The 19,362-nt window shown below is 38.9% G+C and overlaps 1 protein-coding gene across 9 annotated transcripts in view; it reads right to left on the minus strand.

The window, feature by feature from the left end:
* tjp1 (tight junction protein 1) overlaps positions 1 to 19,362 on the minus strand; it is a 201,598-nt gene that overhangs the window by 173,380 nt on the left and 8,856 nt on the right. For all 9 annotated transcript variants that reach the window (XM_031899168.1, XM_031899169.1, XM_031899167.1 and 6 more), the window contains exon 2: positions 18,845 to 18,977. In XM_031899168.1, the coding sequence (XP_031755028.1) occupies positions 18,845 to 18,977 (133 nt within the window). The remainder of the gene's footprint in view (positions 1 to 18,844; positions 18,978 to 19,362) is intronic.

Below are 19,362 nucleotides of genomic sequence, written 5' to 3' on the forward strand. Positions count from 1 at the left end.
CTTGACACTGCAATATAAGTGCCAGTTCCCAGATCAGGTGCTATGTGAGTGCTCCAAAACGGAGTCTTTGAGTTTAGTTCTGAAGAGACTGAGGGGGAAATCTCTCCGGAGGAAATCAGGGATGGCATTCCAAATGTAAGGAGCAGCAAGGCAGAAAGGTTTAAGTTGTAAAACAGCAGTAACAGTGGGGGTGCAACCAAGCAGTTGTAGGCCAGGGACATTTGGAGACACAAAATAAGAAATGTAGTGAGGTTCAGAGGAATGAAGGGCATTGAAGGTTATGAGAAGGAGTTATTCTTAGTGATGAGCGAATCTGACCCGTTTCGATATGCCATAAAATTCGTAAAACGGCAAGAAAATTTGCGAAATGGTGAAAAATTTGCGAAACGCATTTGTCGCGACTATTTTTTTGTCGCTGTGGGGTTTTTTGCCGCAACCGCGCCCAATTTGTCGCGCAACAAAAAAATTCCGCATGACTAATTTTTTCTCAGCGAATTTTCACCGAAGTTTTACAAAACAATTTGCCTATGGCGAAATGCAGAAATTCGCTGCGAATCCATGCCTGGTGAAAAAATTTGCTCATCACTAGTTATTCTTTGTTTTATTGGAAACCACGATAAGGAAAACAGCAGGCAGGGCCAGATTTCTCTCCTGGGCGCCCCGAGGCCGCCCCTGTGGGTGTCCCCCCCCCCCGTGCGCATGCATGAACGCGCCCTCTCCCCATTGCGCATGCGCGAACGCTCCTTTAAACTCCGATATGGAGCAGTGGGGAGAGGTCCCGACTGCTCCGTATGGGAGACAAATTTAAAAAATTTTCTTGCGGCTGGGCGGCATGCCGCCCTAGGCCGGGGCCTTTGTGGCCTCTCCACAAATCCGGGCCTGTCAGCAGGTGAGGTAACAAGGTAATAGCTCCCTGACATCTGCATTGCTAAAATGCTCCCTTGCTCTACTTATTGGTTGATATGAGAATAGCACTCAATAATAAAACAGTCTGGCCATGACTCCTCCAGTTACAGTAGGAGTAGGAGAAACAAGTTACCTGAAATCAGTTCTAATGTGCAGTGCTGGCTCTGAAAGCCCAGGATCATGCACAATGCACTGAGATGGCTGCCTACACACCAGTATTAAAACTAAACTACAATTATTGGTTCAAGTATAGAATTTTAAATGGTAGAATTAATTATTTGAAATGTACACAGTGTAGTTTAGTAATTAAAACAACACCATCAAAATCACAGCAGAATCCCTTAAGCAATTCAGATAAGAATTAGAAGAGTTACAAATGAGGGCACTTAAAGGCTGCCCAGCTCCTAAGCCTTTTCTAAGCTTAATACAGGATTCTGATGCCTTGACGGAATATTACTGCTGATCTACCCTGCCTACAGCACAGCCAAGCTTTTAAGAGTAGGAAAAAAATAAAGATTTGGAGATGTATTTCATAATCTTTATGCTACTTATATATTAAAAATGGGGATCTGATAGCAGCTCTGTTTCACTCAGTAATAATTTGGATCATCATTGCAACAAATATATTATTAGACAATAACTGATCTTATGCAACAGCCTGTTAGCCACTGCTGCCTATAGAAAGCAACTGTGGTTATCTAAGTAATCTTGATTCATGTTATTCGGCAAAGTGGTGCCATATGAAAAGAAAATTATTCAACAGACAAAGGTACATGGGGCTGCTGGATCCATACAGACTTTCTTATGTTTCACATTGTTTGAAACAGAAATAATAAAATCTGGAAGGTGCTTGACATTGACAATAACAGCCATTACCTTGGTTCCCTCTGTTGGACGTGGGCCTGAATGCAGTTTTGTCTTCCAGCATTATGTGGGCAGACCAGATTAGCTAATATATTGTTAACGTCAATAAAATCATGTTATTTTTGTAGCTGAGCTGATGAAGTACAAGTAAGAGCACTCCCTGTCAGTTAAAGTACATGTGGAATCACCCACTCCCTGGCAGATAACAATGGTTGAGTTTTCTCTTTCTCCCTGGCTGCTAATGATGAGTGGAGGTACAGTTGCTGTGACTACTGATCGTGACTGATCTCTTTGGCAGCTGATGGTGAGATCTGGGGCTTTTTAGCCATTGATGCTGACAAGTCTGAGCAATGCGTACAGTACAATCTATAGGTTTTATGATTATTCTGTGTAGAAGAATTGCTTGAATTATATTTTCTGTCATGTGCTGTAGAAGTAAAAAAAAAAAAAAAGGGAAAGGGCTGAAAAGCTCCTTACATTAAATAATCCATGAATATGTTTGTATTACATCTACATATATCCAATAGATCTGTTAAATGAAAATAGGCTCTAACATTTTTTTCATGATATGACATTACCTGCCCTTACTCTGTAAGCACATAGAAATATAAGTGGCTGCCCACCGACACGTTGTGTTGAAAACACTGACCAGACAATTATGCCTTTGTATCAATACCACTGGATTTTCCAATATTCAGGGCAGAAGTGCAACAGTACTAAGGGGCACAGGATATGTCTCCCCCTGTCTGCCCCCTCACACTGCCAAAACACAGGTAATGCTGTATTCATAGGGCAGAATTGTTAATATAAGTGCCTATATTAGGTCCTATGAAGAAAGCTGGTAGCCTACCCTTAATGAAAGGGGAAAAGTCCTAAATATGTGTTTTTCTAATAACTGGGCTCAAGCAAGAATCACTGTTGTGCTACTGGACACTTAGAATACTGTTTACCATACATAGGGCCAACAATTCATTATACTAAATGCATGAGGTGAGATTATAATAAAATAAAGATGACATCCAAAGAGTGGAGCTCTTAAACTGTCTGCCACCCGTATAAACCTTTGGAGGCAACTTCTTCCCCTGCAGGACAAGCTGGACAATCCTGATCTAAAATAACAAAATAATATATAGTGTCATGCAAAAGCATTCAGACCCATTTAACTGAAAAATAAATCCTGCACAACTCCTGTTGCCTATGATATCTATGGCACAAAGCAACACTAAGGGGGAGATTCACCAAGACACGAACGTTCGGAGCGTTCATATGAACGCTCCAATCGTATTCTCGCTTGCGCGACTTTTTCGCGTGGCCGCCCAACTTTTTCGCTCGCCCGCGCGAAAAATTTGGAAAGCCTCTGCCGCTGTTTACAATGGTCGGTACGAAAATTTTGTGACTTTCGGATCGCCAGTACGATATTATCGTGAGTAATACAATTTTTTCGTAAGCATTTTCGGGATATTTGCGATCTTCAGAAATTTTCGTTTCCAATCCGAATTTCTCCCATTTGTGATTCGAATTTGTGGATTAGTAAATCCACCCCTAAATGATATGTACCAGTACTGCACACTGTATGAGAATAATTTCTGTTTACAATTCTAGAACTGGGTCCTTAGAACATGGAGCTTCTTGTGGTTTAACTTGTGGCCAACCACAAGGCCCAGGTGTCCCCATGGATGTTATACCTGTGCACATTGTTCTTTTAAATTATATCCTTTTGGCTGGAGCCAGAGCTCACTATTTGGTGCACAGTTTTAACACAATTCCGACTATAAAAACATTAAGTACTAAATGCATAAAAATGACTGTGCATGCCAAACAGATAGATAAAACTGGGATATTTTCCAAGCAGAAATGGAGGAGCCAATGTTTTTAGGACAAAGTGGTGCCATCTTTGGAACTTACACTATTATCAGATTGGGCAGATTGGGATGGTGCACTTTTAAAATGACACCTTGCTCGTGCTGGCAAGCTGTGTCATTAATGGAATTAAACAAAAAAATATATACATGCAGATACACACACACACACACATATATATATATATATGCATCGGCATCTTACATCTTTCTTGGTATAATGAAATGTAATCACTGGGGCATAACTAATCAAGTGGAGAGAATCTGCTGGGTTTCAGCAACAAATATGCCCACCAAAAATGATGGATTGCTGATTTTAGTGTGGATGCGGGATGGATTGTTCCCATGGGGCCAAGAGATGTTGTTCAGTCTCTCAAAAGGGCTGCCGCCAGTCAGCAATAAATTACCTCTTGCGTTAGCTCTTGGAACAGCATCCCACTTTAAAAAAGTAATTGGTTTTGCTCTCCAGCTTGGAACACATTGCTATCCTTGGGTATGCCAAAACAATTATGAAGAGTGCAAACATCCAAAGAGAAATACAGAAGAAGATTGAAAAAAGAAACCTTTAACAGCAGCCAAGGAAAAATATAAATACATGGGCCCCCTACTTTGTCTGGGCCCCAGTGTAAGGGAAACATATATTACGGATTTATGTGCTTAGTGCTAGTGCAGAATTCAGAATGTATTACTACTAAGCACAGGGATCATTTTATAGTGCATTAACGTCTAACTGCACCTGATGTTTTCTTCCCCTATTTTTTTAGAAAATTTCCTTATATACAAATATTTCATTCAAAGTGTAAACCCAGCACTCTTCTTCCCAGTCTAATTTGCTAGACATTACTATACCCTGGGGTGGTTTTAATCACCCTGTTCTGCCATTACATAGTCATGCTCCCCCCTCCCCACCTGCTATGTTTATTATATTGTTGTTTCTGCTCTATAAATAAAGGAATGGCAATACGGCTCTGCACAGCTAAGGAAGTCACCGGAACAAAATTAAAGCCTCTAGCAGTTGCAAATGTGTTTTGAGAAGTACTAAAAGAAACTTACGGCTTCACTTTAAAAATAAAAGTGAAAAGTGAGAAATTCAAGACTTCAGAAATCTTCTCACTTGTATGTGGTAAATGTGGAAGACGTGTGGGAACATCTTAATACTCGAGGCAAAGTATTACCCACTTGGGATTTTTAGCAAAGTTTAGAGGATTAGAACAGAGTGCTACCTGTGTGAAAGAGTTCTTCTGGAAGGAGATTAAAGGTGTAGTTACACCCTCCCACCTCCAGCTTGCATATAGCAAATAACACTAAATTCCAGTTTAGCCATTGTCACTCTAGCTGATGTTCTGCTTCTGAGACACAGAAGAAGCTACAATGGGATTATTACAATGATTAATTAACAATAATTATAATGGCACAAGCATTGGTATCTGGCATTGCAGCTGTTGTTACCAGCTCCCAAAACCCTACTTACAGTTAAGCTTGTGGGAGAAATCTGAAAACATGTCCATAATGTTTTTAAAGCCACGTCTCAGTGTTAATATATTTAAAGTAAATGTTTCTTATACTTAAGGTCCCCATACACGGGCCAATTATAGCTGTCAATATCGGTCCCTTGGACCGATTCGGCATCTAATTTGCCCATGTAGGGGCAGAGCCGAGGGGCCTGCCCGACCGATATCTGGCCTGAAATTGGCCAGGTATCGATCGGCCAGGTTAGAAAATCCAGTCAGATCGGGGACCGCATCGGCTCGTTGATGCGGTCCCCGAACCGACTGCCCCATTGCTGCGTGTAGAATTCGATCGTTTGGCCCCAGGGCCAAACGATCGAATTCGCCTACATGCCTCCCCGATATCGCCCACCCGTAGGTGGGGATATCGGGTGAAGGTCCACTCGCTTGGCGACATCGCCAAGCGAGCGGATCTGCCCGTGTATGGCCAGCTTTAGTCAGTAATTATTATATATTATTTTATTAGTCCAACCTTTCTATATTTATTTGGTAATCCGTCTGTGACTTTTCTCCATAGTTATTAGCTCTTATACTGAATAAAACTACCTCCTCCAGTTACAGGGAGTAGGAGAAACAATAGGTTAGCTGAAAGCAGTTCTAATGTGTAGCGCTGGCTCTTTCTGAAAGCTCAGACTCAGGCACAATGCACTGAGATGGCTGCCTACACACCAATATTACAACTAAAAAAATACATTTGTTGGTTCAAGAATAAAATGTTAAATATTTTTAATACTGGTCAGTTTTTATGTGGTCTACCCACCAACCCCAAACATAGTTTGGCCCACAGATTTGATCAATGGTCGGTAAATATCTCACTGCAAAAAGAGGTCACATTGTGTCCACACTGTACTCTGTAAATAGGATTATTGTTGGACCTGATAGACTCTAAAATTTACTTTCCCTGTTGCCTTGTATATGCACTTACAGAGAGAAAATTAGAAACCCAACTAGACCCAAAACCCGCATGAGTCTAGTTGAGCCCAACCGGTAGACAAACCCATACAAGATACACAGTTGGTTAATCAGGGCTCTTCTGCCTATATATAAATTTTGCAGGCATTTTACACGTACCTGACCCAATGCAGGACAGAGCCTCAAGCATTTGGTGGTGGAGACTAGTAGGAACATACACAGTTTAACTGTATGTTTGGAGAACACTCTCATGGTTACTTTAGTTACTAGGGTCCAAATTAGAGTGTTAGGTGTTTAAAGGGATTCTGTCGTGATTTTTATAGTGTACTTTTTATTTCTAAATTACACTGTTTACAAAGCAAATAATTCACTCTACCATTTAAAATTTTATTCTTGAACCAAGAAATGTATTTTTTTTTAGTTGTAATATTGGTGTGTAGGCAGCCATCTTAGTGCATTGAGCTTTCAGAAAGAGCCAGCGCTACACATTAGAACTGCTTTCAGGTACCTATTGTTTCTCCCATGTAACTGGAGGAGTCCCAAGCCGGACTTGGATTTCTTACTATTGAGGGCTATTCTGGTATCTACTGGGAGCTGCTATCTTGCTACCTTCCCATTGTTCTGCTGATCAGCTGCTGGGGATGGAAAAGGGAGGGGGGGAGATAATCCAACTTGCAGCTCAGCAGTAAAGTGCGACTGAAGTTTATTATAGCACAGGTCACATGGCTATGGAACCCTGGGAAATGAAGAATATGGCTAGCCCCATGTGAAATTTCAAAATTAAATGTAAAAAAATCCCTTTCAATTTTTGATTGAACAGATTTCAATGCAGGATTCTGCTGGAGAAGCTCTATTAACTGATGCATTAAAAAAAAAACATGACAGTATTCCATTAACATTCACACCAGAGTTGATAACTCAAAATGAAAACAATAGTTTGGCCAGTGCCCATGATTGGCAGGTGCTATACTATAAAGCACACATTAACTAGCTATAAACTGTACCCTTAAAACTGTCCTGCAGAATTGCACAGGGGAATAATTGTGCAGCTTAGTTTTATTGTATCTCTTATTATGGGCTTTAAGATAATCTAAGACCCTATTGTGCTGCATTCCATCTGAGGCCCCATTCCATTGGCTACTACCCCATTTGATGTCAGATAATGCTAGGCCATAAAAAAAGCTTATAATATTGTGATTGAAGATTGTGACTTGCCAGTGGCTGCTGCAAAGCACTTTACAGGACAGTTCTGACCATAGCTTCTTTATTTATTTTATCACTGCAAAATTTCAAAAATGCTCCCTGTGTATAGTAAATGCACCTTGGGGTTCTACTGCATACCTCCCAACATTTGAAAAATGTAAAGAGGGAGAAAAAAAGAAATGCTGGATGTAGCGTGGAGAAAATGTTTGACCACGCCTGTTTTTGTGACCACACCCCCTAAATACCACTCCCACTTTACAAAATTTGGGACTTTTCAGTAAGAATCTGGGACTGCGGGCTCAGCTGTTAAAATAGGGACTGTCCCATGAAAGTCGAGACAGGTGGGAGGTATGTTCTACAGGTATCCATGACATAAGGGGCTCTGTAAAAGATTCTCCTGTAGCCTGTACTCTATACAACAAGCATAGGCTGCCTGCAGTCTTCCATATGTCATTAGACAGCAACTTCCAGCCTCCCACTGACAGCAGAAGGCTGTTTGGATGTGTTACCCAACATATTTAAGTCAGCAGCTTTCCCAAAAGTATAAGTATATATAAGCATATATGTATAAGAACATGTAGCCTATGATAACACTTTAACCCAATGATGTACTAACTTACTGCCCTACAGTTGTAGTGAGCTGAAACTTCCAACATTCTTAGTGAGACAACATGGAATCTTTTTAAGCCACAAATAGCACTTTGTTGTGTTGTGGTTTGTATCGGGACAAAAGCTATTTTAATGCTCACACAAAACAATGACACATCTTTGTGCAACATAAGCAAAACATCAAATGCTTTGAATATTGTGTGTGAAACCAAATCCACGACTTATCCAGCTTATGTGGATTGCTTTAAATACCTAGGTATATCTCTTGCCCTTCAACACAGCTTTACCCATCACATGGATTGCTTTCAGACCAAATGATATGCTAAGTTAGAAGCAATTTATAGAAATGAGTCCCCTGGTAGGAAAGTGCACTGTTCAGCAGATGCTTCTGCCTTTCATTGACTGTGTTGATTTAATTTATACTGCTGTATCTCAAACTCACCTAAGGAAAACTCAATTATATCCTGGGTGATTCTGCAGCAACCAGGCGACTCCTTTATGCTCAAAACTAATTACACTTCTTTTGAATAACTGACGACATTTTAACACGGAGAGCTATGCAATAAAACTAATGAGAGGCTGCATAGACTGGAACATGCCAACACAATGCATTTTTGTTAGGTTTCCCCTAAGTTTTCAGCACTCCCTGTGTAACTTACTTGCAAAAATAGTTCTTCTCCTTTTGTCTTTCTGTAATTTGCTTATTTTTTATGACGACTTCAACAAAAAAAAAGTTGCACTCAATACATTATTTTTGTTTCAATTAATAGCATTCAGTTTTAGTTGCATTTTACACCCATAAAATATAAGAGCATCTGCTTACTGTGGTAGATATTAATCCTACAGTCATAGATTCATAGATATAGACGCACATTGTTGCTAATGGAATAAAAGCAAGGAATTCTGTCCATCCTTTGCTGGATTTTGTATGTATGTATAATCTATTCAACTACAGGTATCGGACCCCTTATCCGGAAACCCATTATCCAGAAAGTTCCAAATTATGGAAAGGCCATCTCCCATAGACTCCATTTTAATCAAATAATTCACATTTTTAAAAATGGTTTCCTTTTTCTCTGTAATAATAAAACAGTACCTTGTACTTGATCCCAACTAAGATATAATTAATCCTTATTGAGCCAAGAACATCCTATTGGGTTTATTACTGTTTAAATAATCTTTTTTAGCAGACAATTTAGGAGATCCGAATTACGTAAAGACACAGTTGCACTGAATATTTTTAAAGTCTGCATGGTATAATTTTTAGTGTTCAGCATGTGAGTGCACCCTATTTTGGCACAACTGCACTGTAGCAATTGATGCAGGCCGCTGTAGGAACTTTGGAGCTAATGGCACGCTACTTTACCAAAGAGCTTATTTTGGTACAAGTACCTTTAATTAAAGTGGTTTGCAAGTGCAAGTTGCCCGGCAATCATAAATGAGCCCTCTTATATCTGCCTCAGAGTTATAAAAGACACTTAACATGTTGGGGCTCACAAGGTAACAGGGACCCTTGACCAGTGTAAGTAAACAAACCCCACTTAAAAATCTGTGAATCATATTCTTTACTACATGATTGTAAGCTCTTTTGAGCAGGGCCGCCTTGACCCCAATCAGTTTTTGTATGGTTGATACATTCATCCTTCTATTGAAAATAATAAATATGTGTTAATAAGGGCCCCCCCACAAGAGACACCCCACCCCATGCACAGTGGCAAATTATGGCAATCACTTGGGGTTCAGTTGAGCTTGCAGAAAAAGTAACTTTACAACTGCATATAACATTGATATATGACATTATTGGTAGAATACTATTGGTACATTCATTGCAAACATAAATTCACTGGCCTAATGCATTCAAGACAAAGGAATTCATTTGGGGCTAACACACTTGTTCTTGTTCACAAGACTCAAGGGACAGCAAGGTCCTATTTGAAAGAGCATGTTAAAACATTTACACTGCAGTGAGCAGCATCCTCCAACAGAGCAGAAAGGTGAAAATGCACATAGGTGAAATCCTTACACCCCACCCCTGTTAGAAACAAGGTAGTGATCCTTCCACCCGTGCTTAGTGAATGTTAATACATGCCTTTTGGGAAAATCAGTAACTTGTGATTTAATACACTATTTGTACACTTCTACCAACATGACAGCTGGCCCTTAGCATTGTTATACATATAAATGCAAGGGTTGCTCAGATGGAAAAACTGTATTGTAGGATTTACCATGATAATAATAAGTGGTACAATGCCAGGATGCTGTTCTATCTTTACAAATACTACATTTACATCTGAAATTAACAGTCTGTAATTACATATATATATACAATTATCTTGAAATAATATCACATAATAAACTAGACAGCCATTCCTGCTATTTGCCATTTGTCATTAAAAGTGAAGCAGTCAGGCAATAAATGAAATACCCACTACCCGCTGTGTATTTAATGTCAATGTTATTTTTTCCCAATATAGAGACACATACACTAAATAAATATATACAGTGCAGTGAATCGGTTTTCCTAGAAATATCTGATCTGAGTCACCCTTAGGCCGAGAATAGAACACTCTCTTAATACCAGAGGTTAATTCATTCACTGATATTTTCTGTTGCACAGAATAAAAATGAGAGACATTTCCTTTTTCCCCATTTGATTGCTTTGATATTTTATGCAAGCCCCCTGTCTAACACAGCTCCTGTAAAAGACTAGCACTTTAGCTAAGATTAAAGACATATTCATAAATAATTTGAAGAATACACAACGCTTGTGCCACAGATGCTGTTTGGTCAAAAGCTGTTCTGATAGATAAGGCCGTCAGTTACATGCAAATGAGCCTTTCCTGCAACCGTGATTGAACTCAGAGACAAAAGTATTCCAATGATCCGATTTAGTAATCACTTATAATGTGCTGAAACAATTCTAGTTGGTAATATTATTTCCATTTATTGCCAAATTGATTTTCTGCAATACGTCAACAAATTTTTCAATAGATCATGTTTTATGGCTGTGTCCCAATTCTCTTGTTTTATTATTACAATCAGAAAACTCACAAGGGAGTTTTATTCTGAAAGTTCGTTGAGTTGACTTGAAGAATTTCTAACCTGAACCAAATAAAGTGAAGTCTTGGATGCTTAACTACTGACTCTCCAACTGTCCTTTGGAGGCTAGGAGAGGGTAGTTCAGTATAATATAGAAACAATTGGTTACAAATACTTTATCAGGACCAAACCAATGGAATCCAATATGCTAGCGATTGCCATTCCCGTCAGTTGATAAATATAGGAGCAATTTTATAAAATTCTGAGATAATGTTAATTTTTTTTACTTGACCTAGTACAGTTTCCGTGATTTGATCTCATGTAGTTTGATCTCATGTCTTCTTAACATTTATATTGGTAAAGTGGACCCAAGTACATTGGTACATCAGGAAATGTTGGCAAAGTGAGCCTGTAGAAATAACCACTGTAGAAGTAACCAAAAGCAAATCATAGTACAGTGATTCTCAACACAAACTGTAACTGTAACCCTTCCATTGTGCAAAGTAGGACTATATATTGGCACAGTGAATCCCTGCAAACTGTAAAAGTAACCAAAAGCATTGATTAGCATAGGGACCCATTCACTGAGCAACTGTAAACTGGTATTAGTAATGTAACATCCTACAGATGAGTTAGTTTACACAATTATCTATTAGGAGATCTCTTACAAAAGAACTAAGCAGATTGTCTCTGTGTCCTTCTGGGTTTGGATTGTGGCTTTGCTTTCACTTCTTTACTTTAATTGTGTTATTGTGCCCAAGGATCTGTGCAATCTAGTTATAAAAGTGTCTGGTCAAAACAAATGTAAAGCTCAAACTGAAATCAGCCATGTGAGGCCAGGTGGAAGCCAACACATTGCACACATGAGTTATTTTAACAATTCTCACAAGTATTTTGTAAACCGCACAACAGCAGATGGGGCCCAGGTAGCTATAAAAATGCATTATAACAGTACTGGCACACTTTTGAGAAACTGTTATGACAGCGTGTCAGTTGAGGAATGACTACTGATACGACATGCCATGGTGAAGAGAGCATGATGCTGTTATTGTAATAGGATTTTTGTAAAAAAGCACTTTTCATTCAATGGTGAATTACATTTTACTATTACATTCCGCACCTCTCAATCTAAATTCTTTTCATTTGCCAAACAGTTTTGACACAGAAATTATGGAGGGGATGCTAAATAAAAAGGCCATTAAACAGATGTTTACTGGGAAGATATACCCTGTTTATAATTTTATGGCTATCTGCAATTATTGGGAAAGCTCTCATGGTTTTGAAAACACCATATTCATATGGAACTGAAAATCAGGACAATGATGCATCTGCCTACAGTACAAACTGCAGCTTTGGTTTTACTTTGTGGCTGACTGACATGCTGGAAAATGCACGGGTCACACCAGCCCCACAATTATCATGTGAAATCATGCTGCTGTACAATTTTAGAGGATAACTTGTAGTTGTGTACTGTTTATAATGCATGCATATTACAAATACTTGATAAATATAATTAATAATAATAGTATTCCTAAACAAAAACATTGTTTTGTGCCTAGAATGCACAATTACTAACTATATAACTTTTGTACAAGGAGAATAATAAAAATAAATAATTCTTGTAAATGGCTTTTGGAAACACCTTGTAAATATTTTGGAAACATCTTTACTAAGGAAATACAATACAATATTATAGCAAGTTGGTAATCTATTTTAATAAAGTCTATGTAAATTTAATTTCAACAGAAAGTAGAACATGAGGATCAGCTACAACTAGTTTCACACCCCAAAAACCACAAAGCCACATCTGGAGCCAATTAACCCCCCAAAATTGTATATTATTGGAAATGTGCTGATTAAAATGAGATCTGACACCAGAGCAGTGCTGGATAACACACCGGCCTTGTCTACAACATTGAAGTAAACAGAAGCCCATTTATCAACATTCTCATTTTCATGGCGTTAGAGTTTTTTGAAACCATGACTTAACTCATTTCAACGAATGTCAGTCATTTATCAAAAGATCCAAATTGAGAATGATCTTCCAACTGTAAAAAGGACATCTGCCATTGAGTCCTACATTTTCTGTGGCAAAATTATATTTTGCTGCAAAAAATATGAACCATGAACAAAAATCAAACATTAGTAAATGCCCCCCATAGTTTTTCATCTAGTCTAATTTAGAAGGGTTGGACAAAGACAAAGGGTCCTTAAATACCTGTCCAGTTTAATCAATAAACCTTGTCTTTATTGTATACATACAATAATCTGAAGCCACATTTTAACTTTCTTGAAAGAGGTATTTGGAATTCAATAGAAAGTCTAACACACAGGACCATTGGAGCATTATCAATCTTCATTTGTGAGTGTATTAAAGTGGAACTAAAGTGAAGTGGGGACAGGAAAGACAGCATGTGATACAATTACCTGAAATGGCACAAAGGTATGTAATAGTTATATATTGTGAAGCGTTGTTAGATGCATTTTGATCCCCTTTGAGTAAGCTGTGAGCAGTACTGCCAAAAATGTGGCGAGACTGCTGTTAAAAAGGTGTTTATTAGGGGGGTCACTTACTGGGTTTTTTGCCCTAAGCCTATTATGGCATTAGAGAGGCCCTGCACACTTCAATATTGTGACATAAAAACTGCTTTGTAATAAAGTTTAGGAATGAAGTTAGGAAAATGATCCCCTTATTCCAGGTGTACCTTGTGTAGTTGCACGTAAAGGTTTTCTTTTTGTTTCTAATTAAAATGCCCCATCAGTAGTGGCACTAAACTGACGGCAAGAGAGGCTTAGTTAGGAAGACATCATTATCACTGCTGCAATAACCTTGCTGGCACGTCCTTAAAATGCGCAGGGTTATAACCTGGGAAATGCCAGTAAGATCAATAAATGGCATCAGATAGCGGCCCCATCAACATAAGGCATTTACTGCACAATCATTAATTCATAAAGAGCTTTATATGATGCTTCACTCATCTAGATTATTTACACTTCTGTACAATGAAACTGTATAGCGGAAATACTTTACAAAGTGTTCATAAAAATAAGCTCTTTAAATCCATTTCAGCATTAAGAACACTCTTTAGCCTTGCATTCTTTTACATATTCCTTCTTTAGCTTCAATTCTTGAAAAGGATAAGCTTTATAACCAGTGCTTGTATACAATATAACTGAAGATTGCTCAGCAGACTGATACAGAAAAAAAATTCTAATAGCTTGGATCAGGGCAAAATATGTTTGACAATCCTAAAAATATGTTGTTTTTTTATGTGATTGGGAAGCCGCAAGACAGAGATCTACCAGCCTTTGGTCACTACTGTGTCAAACAGAAAATACTCTTAAAAATGGCAAGACCAATCAATTATTTCCTGGTGAGTTAACTGAGCTCCCTGCCTGCCTATATAGGTGCCGGACCCAAGTGATTTGTCACCATAGGAACAGGGGCCCCACACATCTATCCTCACTTACCCCCTCCCACCATTATTTTTAATGGCCACTACCCTCCCACTCCTCAAATCCACCCAGGCCAGCATTTACCTCCTACTGAACTGAACTAGACTGATCCTGTGAGGGAAGAGATTGCTATACTCTGAGCTACATAAGCAGAGTGCCAGAAAATACTACCAGGTATGTAGGGTGTATGTGGGCAGAGAAGGTTTTTCATTTTAGCAAAAGAGGCATAGACATTTTAATGATAACACACACCCGAGGATTTGCCTTTTATTGCCTATGCTGGCCAATATTTCATAAGTTCTTGAAATGACTACTGTTTGCCCTTTTAGCAAGGGATTTGCCCATTTGAACTGTTTAGACAAAACAGAAAACTGAGCCAACCAGTGTCTGGGGAACTGACTGATCAATGCATCTGCTCACTGACTTACCCTTAAAAAACAAAACTGCAGCTGAAATTTAGCTTTCTGTTTGCAGTGTGCAGTGCCACATGTGCAATATATGAGTCAAATTCCGCCTGTGTGTGGTTAGTGTTGCAGCAGATAAAGCTCATTTATGGGCAAGTTTGCATCAAAGCATTAGTACGTAGCAGCTAGTTAACAATTAACTTTAAACTGTACACTACTAAAAAGCAAAATCCTTGATTGGTTGCTATGGATTTCTGCATTGGAGCGGAATTGCCCAGTGTTAGCTATACTAGAATTTGACATTTCAAACAATATCTATGCCAGATACAGGCACGGATTTGTGGCGAGGCCACAAAGGGCTGGGCCTAGGGGAGCACTAATCTAGGGGCGGCATGCCGCCCCGCCTAACAAAATGTTTACATTTTGCACCCATACGGAGCAATGGGGACTTCTCCCCACTGCTCCATATGGGAGTTTAAATGTCGTGCATGCACGCTTGTGGCATTGCGGTGGCGGGGGGTTGTTCGCGCATATGCCCGCGGTGGGGTGCAAATGGGGGGCGGCCTTTGGGTGCCTGGATTTGAAATCCGGCGCTGGCCAGATAGATCTTTTGTGTCCTCATAGAAATAGGCTGAAATTGCTTAGCAATCTTAAAGACACTCAAGAATCATAGATGGAGGCTGTGTTCCCTGTAGCAACCGAAAAACAGATGCTGCCCCCGTATAATAAAATAACAAAGCAAAAATAAGTCATCTAGAACCTGTCAAGATCATGTTAAAGGAGAAGGAAAGGCTAATAAAGAGTTAATCTCAATCTCAGGCATACCTTCAGTTCTCTCAATAGTGCCCTTAAGTCTCCCCACATTTCACCTGTTCAGATGATCAGAAGCAAAACAGGAAGAAAAATCGCTAAGCTGTGTAAAGAAAGTTCCCATAATGCCCCACTCCTGCACCGACATGCAGACCAAGTGAACATGCTCAGTTAGTTAGACTATGGGGCAGATTTACTAATCCACAAATACGAATAACGAATGGGAAAAATTCGGATTGGAAAAGAAAGATCGCAAATATCCCGAATATGTTTACAAAAAAATTGTATTACTCACGATAATATCATATTGGCGATCTGAAAGTCACAAAATTTTTGTACTGACCATTGTAAACAGCGGCAGAGCCTTTCCGAATTTTTGCGCGCAGGCAAAATTGTTTCATTACAGATGAGGCCTTGGCACGATGCAGTTTAAAAAACCGCTGTTCAAGACCCATTCAATAATAATCATGCATGGAGCAGCTTATATTCAGCTAAATAAACACTCTGGCATATGCAAATTAAAGTATTGCACATCTGCACTTTAGTAGATTCGCTGATCCGCAAGAAATTCAATTGCTTTGAAGTGTACATTTAATTTTAGCAAATAAAGTTGCTGAAGAAATTCTGCAGACGTGTGGTTTAGCCATCCACTTTTAAATTAAAGTGCCACTATACCTTCATTGTGTTCAACCCCTTTTATTTGTCAAATGGAAATTTTAGGAGGTGAATGTATAGCTATTTTTTATCTCTAGATTTTGTATTGCTAATACTGACTCTCAGCTTCTATTAACTAAAATATTTCCCATTTGAGAGCATTTTGACTGCCACTGCCTTTTGATGGATAGCAGTCGTGGTAAAAAAATGCCACTTTCCACCCCCAATATACGATCCTACTAATCCTAATACGTTTAAAAGCAAAGCACCCCATCTGACACCCCAAGAATCGTTTTAACACTGGGGTCCTCTTGTCAATGCACTGTATGTGTCCAATAGGGTGTTTTTTTTGTTCAACTGTTTCAGGAGTAGAATCAGATGGAGGGAGGCATTTCGACCATTGAGGGAAGTATCAGTCAAAATGCCCCCTATACCATTATTATTTCTTTAGCCTGTACTGAGAGATAACATAAAACAATATTTGAAAAGATATTCTCCTGCACAAAACAAAGTCACCAAGTATATATATGGCTATAGTGTCCCTTTAATGAAACCCTATACTAAAATACCAAAATATCTATAATAATATTAATAGGCACCTACTGTAAAAAAACAGATTCCCCAAATGAATCTCAACCACAATTTTCATATGTAAATGAGCTAAATCACAGAAAAAAATAGCAAACCTACAGTCACATGATTTTATGGGTTTGGATTTGGTTCAGCCAGACACCCCAAATCTTGTTAAAGAAGGCTCAAATCTGGCCTAATCCCAAACCAAACAAACTTTAGTACATCCCTGAAAAAGAAGTGCCTAACCAGTGTGCACAGAATGTATCATACAACTTGAGCATTACTAATAAATAGACAGCTTTACTAATATTTTATGACAGTAAATTGCCTGTGCTTCAAATGACACTATCTGTGTTCATTTTATGAGGAGGTGTCAGCTGAAATTCATTTAACATGATGTAGGGAGTAGTGATCTAACTTAGGGGCTGATTTACTTACCCACGAACGGGTCGAATGGAGTCCGATTGCGTTTTTTTCGTAATGATCGGTACTTTGCGATTTTTTCGTATGTTTTGCGATTTTTTCGGATTCTGTACGAATTTTTCGGATCCAATACGATTTTTGCGTAAAAACGCGAGTTTTCCTATCCATTACGAAAGTTGCGTAAAAAGTTGCGCATTTTGCGTAGCGTTAAAACTTACGCGAAAAATGCGCAACTTTTCGCGTAAGTTTTAACGCTACGCAAAATGCGCAACTTTTTACGCAACTTTCGTAATGGATACGAAAAACTCGCGTTTTTACGCAAAAATCGTATTGGATCCGAAAAATTCGTACAGAATCCGAAAAAATCGCAAAACATACGAAAAAGTCGCAAAATATTCGTTTTCAAGTCGGAACTTTTCCAATTCGGGTCGGATTCGTGGGTTAGTAAATCAGCCCCTAAGTGTTATAGTTGTGATTTAGAAAGACCTAAGGTCTATGGCATACTTGGGGTTTGACTCGCACTACTTGTGGTGGTGATCAAAATGCCTGTTCCTGCTCCAGACTGATTCCCATTAACTTGATTAGATTTAAGTAAATCAGGGGGTATAAGCAATCCAACCTTGAGTAGAAGTCATTGAAAAAGCGATGTAAATCTGTATATATAACAGTCTATTCTGCTCTACTTATATTCTCACCCACCATTTGAACCTCTGTCTGGTTGCTAGTGTCATTGAACCTTGCTAAGACACGGTCAATTTAATAATACTACATTTAAAGTGATACTGATATGAAAAAATCATGTCTCTAAATAATGCAGCATTCCCATCCCCAGAACCCAGTATCCAGGAAAAGGCACTTCGTTTTTTCACAGTGCTGTAGGTTTGGAGCTACAGAAGCTTGTAAATACACACCTAACTGCCTAGGTGCCACTGTTACCAAACCTACTTTTGCCCCATGAATACAGGCCTGCCTCATTCGATACACATATATTCATGAGAGGCAGACAAGAAAGGTGCGTAGGCGTCCCCAAACCTACTTTTGCCCCATGAATACAGGCCTGCCTCATTCGATACACATATATTCATGAGAGGCAGACAAGAAAGGTGCGTAGGCGTCCCACTTCCTGCCACATAACAGTTATTGCGGTCATTGGCGCTGCACCTAGGGACAGATTTCCAATCCATCGCTAGGGGGCAGAATTTATATTACACAAAAATGATTTTAGTATAATAATATTTGATATATAAATGAAAATATTAAGCACATAACATAGCATTTTATTGTACCCTTTCAGACCAGTACTGGAAACATGTAGGAACTGCTTAAAAGGTTTATAATGTGGAGATTTAAAAAAAAAAAAAACTAGTGCAAAAAAATTATGAACTTTTATATTTGCCATTAAAAAATCCATTGGACATGCACTGTATCATTCCTAAGCTTGTTGCTGTTAAGAAATCTTTCTGATGAGCAATTTGAGAATAGAGATAATGAAGATGACAATTATTCTGCATATCACTTTTCAAGAAACAGACAAATCCACCACAAAGGTAAACCTATTTACCAAAAAAAAAAATGGATCATCCTCCACAAATGTTATAAATATTTGAATGTTCCAAACACTTACATTAAAATCGCAGAGGTCAACGCTATCCAAGCTTTTGCTTCTGTGGATCCGTCCCTTTATTCTCCTTAGAGATGGTTTTCCCTGACTCGTACTCGATGCAGCAGCATTGGGATTCTCAGATGACGGAGTGACCCTGTAAACAATATTGAACATCTCAGTGTAAGGACATATTCTGAAATAGCAGCAATTTAATGTCTTTCTAGTTTGTAAATGACTCCATAAAAAGCATGGGATTAGTATAATCATGAGTTTGTAATCAGGTCTGTTGTTAGGCTTGTAGCTGAGCCCTAGAGGAACTTTGGGGTGCAGGGTGAAGCATGGAGTGCTGGGCCGCGTTCAGTTTCCCTCTCACCCTCAGACCAATTAAATAATGGCAACCATGTAAAATACATCTAAAAATTCTTGTTGAATCATTTGAAGATGGTTCCATTTTTAGCATATGAAAAGTATGGTCAGATTTTAGGGGGTGAGATAGCAGCTCTAAGACTGCTCCATGATGCAGTGCTGACAGCACTAAT

The sequence above is a fragment of the Xenopus tropicalis genome, chromosome 3 (genome assembly GCF_000004195.4).
Source record: "Xenopus tropicalis strain Nigerian chromosome 3, UCB_Xtro_10.0, whole genome shotgun sequence".
Lineage (NCBI taxonomy): Eukaryota > Metazoa > Chordata > Amphibia > Anura > Pipidae > Xenopus > Xenopus tropicalis.